General features: G+C 52.4%; 2 protein-coding genes and 1 long non-coding RNA gene across 6 annotated transcripts; 2 read left to right on the top strand and 1 right to left on the bottom strand.

The window, feature by feature from the left end:
* Positions 1-952: 952 nt before the first annotated feature.
* FAM20A (FAM20A golgi associated secretory pathway pseudokinase) lies at positions 953-9,917 on the bottom strand. Of its 4 annotated transcripts, none has more exons than XR_014936828.1 (11): positions 9,574-9,917; positions 6,428-6,612; positions 6,148-6,216; positions 5,789-5,867; positions 5,315-5,407; positions 4,783-4,898; positions 4,400-4,588; positions 4,179-4,288; positions 3,991-4,072; positions 3,855-3,914; positions 953-1,538 (listed from the first exon to the last, which is right to left on the bottom strand). XR_014936828.1 is itself a non-coding variant. In XM_032448230.2 (11 exons), exons 1-11 carry the CDS (start codon positions 9,915-9,917, stop codon positions 1,274-1,276), a joined length of 1,584 nt encoding a protein of 527 aa, XP_032304121.2. In that variant the 3' UTR covers positions 953-1,273. The 4 variants fall into 4 exon arrangements, 2 of the variants coding, with proteins under 2 accessions (XP_032304121.2, XP_015735491.2); XR_014936829.1 differs by having other exon boundaries at positions 6,148-6,198; XM_032448230.2 differs by having other exon boundaries at positions 4,408-4,588.
* LOC146757336 (uncharacterized) lies at positions 3,783-5,665 on the top strand. The gene is made up of 2 exons (XR_014936835.1): positions 3,783-3,919; positions 4,432-5,665. It is a non-coding gene; the product is annotated as an uncharacterized LOC146757336 (long non-coding RNA).
* On the top strand, positions 9,916-11,157 carry LOC107321966 (uncharacterized). Its single transcript, XM_085522984.1, has 2 exons — positions 9,916-10,408; positions 10,664-11,157. The coding sequence occupies exon 1, from the start codon at positions 9,916-9,918 to the stop codon at positions 10,390-10,392; it is 477 nt and encodes a 158-aa protein (XP_085379110.1). The 3' UTR covers positions 10,393-10,408; positions 10,664-11,157.
* The last annotated feature ends 456 nt before the right edge of the window (positions 11,158-11,613 follow it).

Raw genomic sequence — 11,613 nt, 5'->3', positions numbered from 1 at the left:
TCTGGGGTTGGACTGAGCTTCATTACAGTTCCCTGTGAAAAACAGCAGCAGTGGCCAAACCAGCTCTGTTACTTCCCTGCGCAGTTCAGGCACTTCTTGGTGCCAGCATCACTCAGTGCTTGTTAGGTTGGGCAGAATTCCAACCTGAAAAGAAAATGTGGTAGGTGACACAACTTGCTGTGAACCTGAGCAGCCTGCAGCACTGCTGATGGCTTTTGTTTAACTGAAAGGTTAGTTTAGAATGAACTTCTAGTAGACTGATTGTTTTTTTTTTTTTTCTTTAAGGATGATAAATGATCAACAAAGTTCTCAACGACTTTCCCCAGGCTGCCAAGAAACTCAGTGTAATCATTCCTGAACAGTTGAGGCAAAAAGCTATTAAGGAGCTGCAGTAATCAAACCGTGCTTAAGCCTTGTCCTTGGGAGGCAAGTTGAAAGATCTCTAACTCCTTTTCTACTCTTTTTTGGTCTTCAGTTCCTATTGCTTCTCCTCAAAATACATAGAGATAAGGGGAGGAGGAGCCATTTCTTTTTTCCAGTGAATGCTGATAACCTGAGTGACTTTGAAGCAAGAAGATGATGCAAGGTGGAGCCCCCCCCCACCTCAGTGAAATATTATGACCAGAAGCGGGTGGCTTCTGGGATTGTAAATGCAGTCCTGTTATAACCCAGACTGGTTCTTCCACCCCCAAGGCAGATTACAATAGAAATGATCTTACTGCCCTGCAAGGCAGTGGGCTTTTATGCAGTGTGCACAGCTTGCAGTTGCCTGGGCTGGTTGTTTTCTGTTGCAGAGACCCAGGGCAGGGGTCTTGTCTGCTGGTGGGTGCTGTGCAGGACTGCTCCAGTCTGACCACATTAACCAATGTGTCACCTTGTCTAAGAGTAAGGTTGCTCCTTTCTCACATGCACGGTCTTGGTTACAGAACACAGACTTAAAAAGAGGAGAATATTCGTGGCATCTCTTTATTCAAGCCTTATCCTTGGATCTAGCTTGTGTCCGTCATAGCAAGACCAAACTCTTGTGCAGGCTGGGCAAGCTGCAGGCTGTGTGTCCTTGTCACTCACAAGGCTTGCTCAGCCATACCACACCGAGTCTGGCAGCTTTGCTTGACTGCTCAGCCTGGGAGCCCACCATGATCCCTGAAGATCTTCCAAAGAGTTTCCCCTCTCCATCTCATGGGCACTTGTAGATAGAAATGATCAACTGTTCACATCTGTCCTTGGTCTCACAGGAGTCTTCCCTGCCTCTGAGCAGGAGCTGAAGGCTGTTTTATGTGCTCAGCTTCACTCTGTCAGATGCGGGAGCCTCTGGCTGCCTGGTGTCATTGGCCACCACCTTGGCTTCTCCATGTGTGTCTATGCACTTCCTCACGGCTTTCAGGATGAGCTGTAACCGTCGGTCCAAGGCCAGGAGATGGGGCTCTGTGAGGACAGGTGCCAGGGGGTCCTGCAGGAGGGATTCCCTCATCACAGCACTCAGCTGGTACTCGGGCTCAGCCAGCAGCTGCAGGCGCAGCAGCGTTGTCCTCTTTATTCTGGGAGAGAAAGAAATCAGACATCACAATGCTGACATTTCACAGCACCTCAGCAAGGGGCAGTTGTCGGAGCCTTCAGCTGACGATACAGCTCCAGGTAACTGACAACAATATTTGGAACAAAAAGCTTTTTGTGGAGTAAATGGAAATCTCCGCAGAAACCTCTTGTTCTTATTTTTCAGGCTACGGAATGCTCATACAGCAGATTTTTGTCTTCAGAGAGAAAAGAATGTTAGAAATCCTCAGCAATGAACATTCTTCCTCTGAGTCAGATGTGACCCAGTTCTCCAGATGATTGCAGGGCAGTGCCATGATACCAGAAATGACATTAATGGGGCAGAGAGAGATAAAACGAAGTGGTGCATCTTAGCTAGTGATGAATGAGGAAAAGTCTCTCTAAGCTGAGCAATAAGAGAGTATTTCCCAGAGCTGATCTGACATTGTGCCTGAAGAGGCACCGAGGATGAAGTATTTCCCTTTGACAGAAGGTAGGGTGAAAAGCTATAATCTTGGCATGCTTTGGGGAATGACACTGAGTATTCTAACATGATTTGTTTAATCCTCTGCGGAAGTACTTTGATTTCAGAGTCTCTATTACTGCCTTTTAAATTTTGGAAAGGTGGTAGATTGAGTTTGTGGAACCATGCTGAATTAGCCAGAATTTCCATGTGGAGAAAGGTATGGTCAGAAACACCTCAGCCAGGACAACAGTCAGTAAGAGCAGTGGGGCTCTGGCTGCAATGGGAAATGCCATTCAAGTTGCAAGCTGCACTTGCATGGAGTGGAGCTGCGAGGTAACTAAGGAGCTGCTGCACTAAACAGCAGCTGTGTTTGCTCTGCTGTGAGCAGTGGTGCTTGGAGGTGGGGAACTGGGTAGTCAGACCCTATGGGGAACGGCTCGTTCAGTGCTTAATGGTTGTGTAAGGAATTGGCAGAACATGGGCAGGAGCATGAGGTGGAAATCCTGCCCCCAGCTCTGTTCCTCTTGCATGGCAATAAATACCTGACTGAGAGATGTGGTGGGAAGGGGTGGCAGTTGGGCTTGATAACGTTTAAGATTTTTTCTGGCCTTAATGATTCTATGATTTGTTGAAGGTTTGACCCAGAGCCTTTGAGGACATTGTGAGCCCAGGAGATACATGTGCTGGATGAACTGCAGAGGTTGTTTTTGGGCTTATCAGAAGCAGTAAAGCAGGAAGAGGAAAGAAGCAATCTTCACTAAATGAGGCACAGGCTTGAACAGGAGCTGTGAAAGGTGGGTCAAAACAGCAGGCTGAAGCTCGGAGAATTCCAAGCCTTTCTGGGTGCTCTCCAGCTCCGAATGGATGGGCTACTGTAGGAAATGAGCCTTTGGGTGGCTCTATAGTGAGTACAAGCTGTTTTCGAGTTACAGTTCTTGCCCATAGCTGGCTCATTAAAGGTGTGACTTACAGCTTATACTACCTAAATTAAGAACAGCCTCTGGGAAGTGGATCTGGGGGAGCAGGAAGGATGTGACCTGCAGATAGTGCTGCTAGGTCAAAGAGTTAATGTGAACTGCACAAAACAGGAGGAGACACTGTGAGCTGCAATTATAAATGGAAAGTCTCACTCGGTGCAAACAGCAGTTCTTAAAATTAGATCTGGTAATACAAATATATGGACAGAGTGCAATTAGCACCCCAAGGCTTACACAGAGCAGGTACAGCAAGGAAATAGGTTAGGGATCTCCTAAAGAGAAACCACAGGGAGGAGCAGCCTTTCTTCCCCCCATCTCTTTAATTTAACTTTCAGCTGTTGATTTATGTGGATTAATAAAGGGGTGGCCAAGATAGGATTCAAACGGTAAAACTGATGAGCTTCTCCTTGATGCCATGAGAAGAAACCTGATTAATTATCAGAGCTGGTGGATGGAGGTTTCTTGTTAGCACATGTAGACAAGTGGGGCTGGCAGCACCTCGTTTTGATGGGTTGGGAAATGCAAGGGGACGTTTCTGGGCCAACAGAGGAGTCAGTGAAAGCCTTTCTGTGCATGGGACTGGTGCTTTGGTGGGCATTCAAGCATCTGGTCCTTGCCTGCTGCTGAGCCAGGGAGCTGTTTGTGGGGATTTGGGAAACTCACCTGGGCATTAGGGTTATTTAGGGGGTTCTCATGGGAAAGGGTCCATTGGAATAGTAACTTTGAAGTGCCATAAAAGCTGAACTCTTGCTTTGGAGATAACTGGTGGTTTCCATGCTGTGCTGTTTGGTTGGGTTCCCAGGTAGATTCCAGCATCCAGCGCTGCTGGTCCAGGGGTAACTGATGTGTTTGGGAAGGAAAACAAAGCTGACACTTACACACAGCACTGGGAGAGTGGGGCCAGGATGGAGATTTCATCGTGAGAATGCCGCCCGAATCTGGGGTAAGGAGAGAGCACAAAGTGTTACAACCTGCCCATGGCCTCCCCACATCCCCTTGGGCTCCCAGCCTCACCCCCTGGCATTGTCCAGGTGTAGGAGGAAGCCATCGTCTCCAAACTTAGTGAACATCTCATAGTGGTGGCGGTCCATGTTCCCTGGTAAAGGAGGAACAGAGCAGCGGTTTCTCTTGCAAGTACCTGAGTAATTTTCAGACCCATCCCGTGTTTTCTTTCCCATCAACATAAAATGCTTTAATTGTACCTATTAGGAAGTCAAATATGGCCATGTCGACGATGTTAAGCAGACGGTTGCCACTGCTGTAGGGGTAGATCTCCCTCACAGTGTCACAGTAGAGAGGATTCACTTCCCACCTGCAGGACACCAGGGGAGGGGGGCACACAGTCCCCTCACAGTCTGTATCCCACTTGTTCTCCTTCCCACACCCTCCCTGTAAGACATATATATGAAGCAGCAGCATTTACCCACTTACTCCTCTTTTTCATCAAATGAGTAGGAGCGGATCCATGGGTTTGGGATGGAGAGCCGCGGTGCCAGGTTGAGGGATGGCAGGAAGGCAGACAAGGACCCTTCCAGGAGGTGGGGGTTCCCACACACTGCGTACTCTGTCTTGCACATGTATGGGCACTTGGCAAAGAAGCACACATTGCTGGCTGGAGGAGAACAGAGAGAACTGGAGAAAGAAGTTATGGGGCTGTGGAGCTTGGACTGACCCCTGCCTCACCACGCAACGGGCACTGTAATGCATCTAAGCACATAATGAATGTGAGCTGCCAAATCACAGAGGGATGCAGAGTCAATGGATAGACTCAGTCCCATTTCTGCACAGCCCATGATCTTTTCCTACCTGGCGAGACGAAGAAGACACTCTGCAGGACTTCATTCCTGGTGACCTCCAGGATCTCCTTGGTGATGTTGATCAGCCTCCCAACAGTGGGGGGCACCCGTCGGAAATCCAGGATCCTGCGCAAGGAAAGCAGCTCAATGACATGCAGTGGGACCTGACTGCATGGGGTGGCAGATGCTGTCTGTGCCCTTCCTGGTGGCAAAATATTTGCCTTCTTGATGGCTGCACCCAAACGGTTATGAAGCTGGGATTGCTGCAAAAGGCTCCTGGGTTAATTGCTCATGAGCTGTGAGCTTGAAACTGTGTCTCTCCAAAACAAACTAGATGCCCAGAGCTCAGCTGGGTCAATGCCCAAGATGGGACCCAGTGCATGCAGCAAAGCTACAACCTGTGCATCACTGCCCAGCCTGCATGGAGCAAAGCAAAGTGAGTAGTGGGCTCCCAGTGAGAATTTTCCCCACCATGGTGCTGCTGAGCAGTTGCTCAACCTGCAGCCAGCCCAATGTGGGGCTGAGCACAGCTCCTATTGTACCTGTCCAGGTGGAAGGCTGCGATCTCAGCATTATGCCTCTGGAAGTCCACAAAGTAGAAGAAGTCCTCGGGTGTCTCCTCTTCACGTTTCTGCCTGGAAGAGATCAGTGCTGGGTTGTGCACCTGGCAGACCCAGGGAGAGACAAAAACCAAAGCAGTGCTGAGGATGTTGGACCCCTGAGATGGCAGAAGTATGTAGGAGAAAAGTGCCCTGAGGTCCTTCACTCCCTACGTCATCTACAGAGAAAGAGCCTTCCAATGTCAATAAGAGGTGTGGGAATGCTGATGTTTGCGTGTTACTGGGGAGGGAGCAGGCAGCCAGTAATAATTAAAGGTAACTTTAATAATTCAAGGTGGCTTTGCTAAGCAAATGACAAGAGATGCAATGTGACATTCCCCTCCTTGCCCGAGGATGCCAGCAGCTCTCACTGCAGAGAGCCTTAGTGCTCCCAGCTGCAGTGGGGCTTTGCCTTACCTCATGGGCTTGAACATGGCTTTGCCAAAGTCCTGGAACCTGAGTACCAGCTTCAGGTGCACACCGCTGGGCTTCACAACTGGGGGGAAAAGGGATGTTAGGTGACTGCGTGCCACAGATCTGCACCTCCAGGCACCATGCATGTCTCCCAAAGTCCATTTGTTAGGTCCCTTTGGGGGACTTCTTCCTCCACTCATTGGCACATCAGTGTCTTGGAATCCCCATCCCATCCTCTGCAGGGCTGTGGGGTTTATCCCTGAGCAAAACATGGGGCTGGAAGCTTGAGGGGGACCCAGTGCCACCCTCCCCATTTGTGTGAAGCAAAGAGATGGCACGGAATCCCAGGGGGATGCACTCACTCTGGCTGCAGTCACAGGCTCCCAGCAGAGCTTTCTCATCCTGGCTGTAGTCTGCAAGAGCAGGAGGAGCTGTGAGGAAGGGGCCACGCAGGGCTCAGTATCAGACTATGTAAAAAGCCAGACTCCCTTCTGAATATAAGCTCCATTTATATGCTAAAGACACAGGAAGGGCCACAGCCCAGCTCTTCTCCCATCTCCAGCTAACACAATGACAATCATGCACCACAAAACCCATAAAGAAGCCAGCACAAGGCTCAGAGTCCCGCACTGCAATGCTCACCAGCACTGATGGTGGCAAAGTCGTGCATGTCCTGCAGCAGTCTGCTGACAGCAGGGCTGGAACGGGGGTAGAGTCCATCCCGGCTGATGCCCAGGTGGAACTGCAGCCAGCTGGATTCAGGACGCAGTGGGAGCAGCGCGGCTGCAGCTGTAAGGTTGAGCTCCTGCCTGTAGAGCTTGTGTCTCCTGGAAGGGAATGGGCACGGAGTGATGGTGATGGGTGCAGGATAGAAACCTTCAGTGCTGGGAGTGGGCTGCTGTGTTATGGGATGGGTACAAAAAGCTTTTGCTGTGCCGGAGACTTTTACCAAATCCAGAGGTTCCAGGCAGCACAACTGCTGGAGCCCCAAGTTGTTCCATGTCCTCTACAGCCTTTATTCAGGGCAGTGGGATGCAGGGGGGCCAGCTGGCACTGCACTGCCCTGGAACTGGTAAAACTGGGTTGAATCTGTCCCGTTCTGGCAGGTGGAGCTGTGACAGACCAGAGGTTTGTCACCATGAGCCATTTTCCCTCTGATAGGACCCAAGCTTTGCTGAGCTGCCATCAAAAGGTCATTTATCCCCTGGCTGACAGCACTGGTTTCTCATTAACAGCGGCAGAGCCGTGCGTGGCATCCGCGCTCACGATAAAGGGAAAACTGAGTTCAGTTTGCATTGAAAGTGCCAAGATACCTCCGTGAAGGCAAACAGGAGCTGGGGCCGATAGCGAGTGGTTCATTAACCAGCAGGGCCCCGGGGTGCACCATCCCTACCCCAGGCAGTGGGGTCTGTAGGGCTCCCATCCCTTCTCCATGGTGCACATGGATAGTGCAGTCAGTCCATTCCGAGGGACACATTTCAGAGATATTTGGGGATAAATGTGGGAGATGCCACCAGTCCCACAAATGCAGACGGGGACGGTGAAGCCCCCAGTGCGTGTCAGCAGGATGACGCAGGAATTTTCCCGAGGGAAGCTGCCCACATATTTTACCATATTTGCTCTCCCACTTCCCATACACGCAGCCTGTCCCCCCCCCCTCCCGCCCCAGATGGTGTATTACTGATGGGGAAAAAAATGCAGCCTTTGTGCAAGGGGAGGCATTGGGCACAGGGGCTGGGGGCCAGCGGCCCTACAAGCCTGCAACCCCCAAATGCTGCTCCCTCTGGCATGCCTGAAATATTTCCCTTTAAGAACAGCCCTCTGCAAAAGACATAATGTAAAAAGCAGGTCTGTGTATAACTTGCTATCAAACAGCCTCGGGGTTGCCCAGGCTTTGCTCAGTGCTGGGCTGCAGGAGGCACCAGGCACTGAGTGTCAATGTCACCAGGCTGAGTGCCTGGCACTGAGCAGGTCACAGAGTTTGGGGTATGGAATTGGTTTTTTTGTGGATAAAAACAAGCTCTGGGTTGGTTTGGTTTTATTCTTCCTGCGTTTCCATCAGTGACTCCTGCCATCAGATTCCCCTAACCAAAGCACTAGGAATGGGAATGAGAAGGCAGAGCTCTGTGTGCAGGTAGAACACACAGTGCCCTGTTCTCCTTACCACCCATATCCAAAACATGCCACATCCCAGGGCCTGGATGTGAGAGAGCAGGCAGAGCCCCAGACCAATTTGTTTCCACCTGCCTGCAGAAACTGTGCTGTGCTTTAGGTGCAGGGCTGAGCTGCAGATGGGTGCTGCACTGACAGCCCCACTGTTCACACCTCACATGGGATGCCCATAGGGTTGGCTCTGACCCTGTTCTACCCTATAGGATGTGTCACACCTTAGGGAGAGCTGGGAATGCGTGTGCAGCCCTTACCTACACCGTGCTCTGCTAAACCTATAGGCAGGGAAAGCCAGGGCTGCCCAGCCCTGCACAGACCCCACTGTCAGCCCAGAAATGTCCCCATGCCTGGAGGACGTGAGCTGAGTGCTGCTGTCACTGAATGACCTCGAGGCACAGATCACCCTGATGGGCACCAAAAGCACCATGGTGGACTCCTTCCTAACCCACATTCAATTTGCATTGCCAACAAGAGGAGAGGATGGGTGTGAAGTTGCAAGGGCTTGGCTGGAAATCACAGTGGTGCACTTGGCACACGTGCTACATGGTGACGTGTAAGATGGTGCACTATGGAGCTAATCCTGGTCTCATCCCACCTCCCCATAGTGCTTTTCCTTGGGAAGCATCCACCCGGCATCCCAAGCCCTCTCTCCTCGCCTCATATTTCCCAGCCCTGTGCTCATCCTTGCTCTGTGTCCCACCCTGCTGACATGCAGCCAATGCACAGCTCGGCCTCACCCTGTGCATCCCCAGGGCAGGGAGAGGAAGAAGAAGCTGGTGGGGTCTAAACCATACTCAGGTCGTGGTCCCTCCCCTCCTCCACAGTGCCATGCAGGACACTGGAAACAGCAAAACTTTTCCTGCTGGTGGGTACAAGGAGTTGGCTCTGGGGTACAGCACCCAAGGGCTGACACCATTCTGTCCCCATGCTGCTGATGCAGAGTGAATAAGACACTTATCCCTGCTATGCACAGCTAGAAGGGGCTCAACTGAGGGCATCCCTGCACCCTTCCCCTCATCACCTCGCCCATCAGAGACCACAGGAAGCCCCCTCCCAGCAGAGCCCCCACACACACCCTGTGGGGTGCTGCAGAAAAGGGCAATGGGGAAGACAGCAGAGAGCCAGGAATAGGACACAAGTGGGTCACTAAAGGGGTTGTGTGCACACGTTGGGGTGTCTGGGCAAGGGATATGGGGGGGGATGTCCATAGGAGGGTGCTCTGGGTACCCAGAGATTGGAACGTGGGGATGTGCGCCTGGTGATGGGGTGCCCAGGGATGGGGTACCAGGGGTGTGTGCCTGGAGATGGGTACCCACGGGTAGGGGCTGGGTTTGGGTGTCTGGAGATCGGAACCCAGGAATGGGGTGCTCATGGATGGGGTGCTGGGTTTGGAATGCCTGGGTATGGGGCGGTCAGAGATTGGAATCCAATTGGGGATGATGAGATTGGTACCCCAACAGGAGATGGGGTACCAGGGACAGATACCTGGAGAGAGATGCCCGAGGGTTGCAACCTGTGGATAGGTGCAGAGGGATGAAATACCCGGGGATGGGATGCTGGCTTTGGGTTACCCAGGGATGGATGCCCAGGGATCGGTGCCGTATCGCGGTGGGACGCACCTGTTCCATCGGGCCGCCTTCCGCCGGTAGTAGCGCAGAGCTTCGCGGGCGCCCAGCAGCGGTTCGGCGGGGCCCGGCGGGGCGGCGGCGCGGTACAGCGGGTGGGCGAAGAGACGCCGCAGCGGGGAGGAGGAGGAGGAGGAGGAGGAGGAAGAGGAGGAGGCGGCGAATGCGGGGGGCGGCGGCGCGGCGGAGGGAGCGGAGCGGCGGCGGCACGGGCAGCTCGGTGCGCTCGGAGCCAGCTCCCTCCGCACCCGCGGCCAGAGGTGGAAGTAGAGGTCGGCGGCCAGCAGCGTTCCGAGCAGCAGCAGCACGACCGGCCGGTCCCGGCGGGGCCCCGGCATGGCCCCTGTTTGCCGGGTGGTGACAGCTCAGGGTGCGGACGGTCCGCACCTCCCTCCCTCCCGTCGCCACCGCCGCCTCCCGGGGCAGAACGCGCGGGGGAGCTCGAGTGGAGGAGCCGGGAGTGCGGGCACATCGGGGCGGGGAGCGGGCAGGGCGATGGGGGCCGGACTGGGGCAGCGCGGAGGGACCGGGGCGTGGAGAGGGAGGGGAACGCTGGGGGTTTGGGGAGGACGGGGGTCCCGGGATGAAGGAAGGTCCCGGGATGAAGGAGGGTCCCGGGATGAAGGAGGGTCCCGGTGCGCTGCCCCCACCCGTCCCGGTCCCTCCGAAAGTCTCGCTGTCCCCACGCAACTGCTGATCACGTTCCCCTGCGTTTCCTTTCGGTCTCCTGATCGTCGGAAGATGGGAGCCAGTTCATATCGTCGCTACGAATTGCGCCTGCAAAATGACTCCGCTCCGTCTTTTGATATTTGAGGACTTTGGGTTTTGGGTATGAGGGTCTCGATGTTATAATAGCAGATGTTACGTGTTTGAGGGCAAAACTGGAGCAATCACTGCAGGGGGATTCGTTCCCAGTGGTGCTGTACTGCTGGACAAGCAGAGCTGCCATCCTCAGCCCTTCCCGGACCGGATGGTTTGGTGCTTTCCCAGTAATCCCAACCATAAGCAATGGTTTGTGGCTAACAATAGTTTTGGTTTTTGTTTTTTTTTTTTCATTTTTATTTCCTTTTTTTCTCTTTTAAAGATGAGATTCTCCAACTGAACTGAACAAAATCAGCGCTCCAATGAGCCAGGCTGTCCCAAATTGAAACACTGTGATCCTTCCCAAAGCTTTAATGACTGCCAGCTCTGAGCACATCACGGTTCTCCTCACTGCTGAATGTGTCTGTGCTTTCCCAGGTGGCAGTGGGTGCATCCAGGCACTGTGATGTGTTCCTAAAACGAACCTGCAGAGATGCTTGGATAGGACACGGACAACTAGAGAGGAACCAAATTACCCTTTGGAATTGCATCCAGTTAATCGCCTCGTTTACTATTTTCAGACTGAACTTCCCCCAGCCAGTCACAATGGAGGGATATTCAGGCATAGATGATGTCCCCAAACATACCATTAAAGCTCGAAATAAACGTGCAGTGACATCCCGAGCTCAGGACTTCCTTTGTGCTTCAGCTGGTAACCAGCAGCTTGTTTTCAAAGTCATTTGAATAAACAAAAGATTTCCCTCTTATTTTTCTTCCAGCACTGGGAAATGTGTGTAATTTGGGTTCTCTTACTCATTTCTGATATAAAAATGATCTTCTGTAGAGCTGCTTCCTGCTTGCCAATAGGTTATGCCTCTGTTTGCTGCTCTTTCTTCCTTCTCTGCTTGAAATGCTCCAGGAACAACCCAGTTCAGCCCCTCTGGTTGTGTTTGTATAGGGGAAAAAAGAGATGGAACTGCTCTTTTCTTGCTGACCCATTAATTACTAGGATTAAACACCAAGGCAGACACACAGCATTCAAAGGAAAATAGAAATACAAAATAGAAGCGCCAAGTATTTGGCTTTTCCTTATGGAAATATGTCCGGGCACATCGGGGTGCAGCAATGCCAGCAGTGTGATAGAGCTCCATTCTGTTCCTGGCTCCAAATTGTGTCCATAAGGCTGATGAGGATCGCTGGGAAAGGCTCATCCCTGTGTGGGTTGGAGGGGCT

This window comes from Coturnix japonica, chromosome 23 (assembly GCF_054131305.1).
Source record: "Coturnix japonica strain WE chromosome 23, WE-NBRP24, whole genome shotgun sequence".
NCBI classification, from domain to species: Eukaryota; Metazoa; Chordata; class Aves; order Galliformes; family Phasianidae; genus Coturnix; species Coturnix japonica.
The sequence above is the reverse complement of the archived record's forward strand: the minus strand, read 5'-3'. Positions and strand labels throughout refer to the sequence as shown.

Coding starts and splice junctions, on each gene's coding strand:
- LOC107321966 (XM_085522984.1), top strand. CDS start 9,916: ATGGCCCCTGTTTGCCGGGTGGTGACAGCTCAGGGTGCGGACGGTCCG.
- FAM20A (XM_032448230.2), bottom strand. CDS start 9,917: ATGCCGGGGCCCCGCCGGGACCGGCCGGTCGTGCTGCTGCTGCTCGGA. Junction 5,868..6,147: donor AGCCTGTGACTGCAGCCAGA/GTGAGTGCATCC, acceptor TTTTCCCCCCAG/TTGTGAAGCCCAGCGGTGTG. Junction 4,899..5,314: donor GCAGCCTTCCACCTGGACAG/GTACAATAGGAG, acceptor TTCCTTGCGCAG/GATCCTGGATTTCCGACGGG.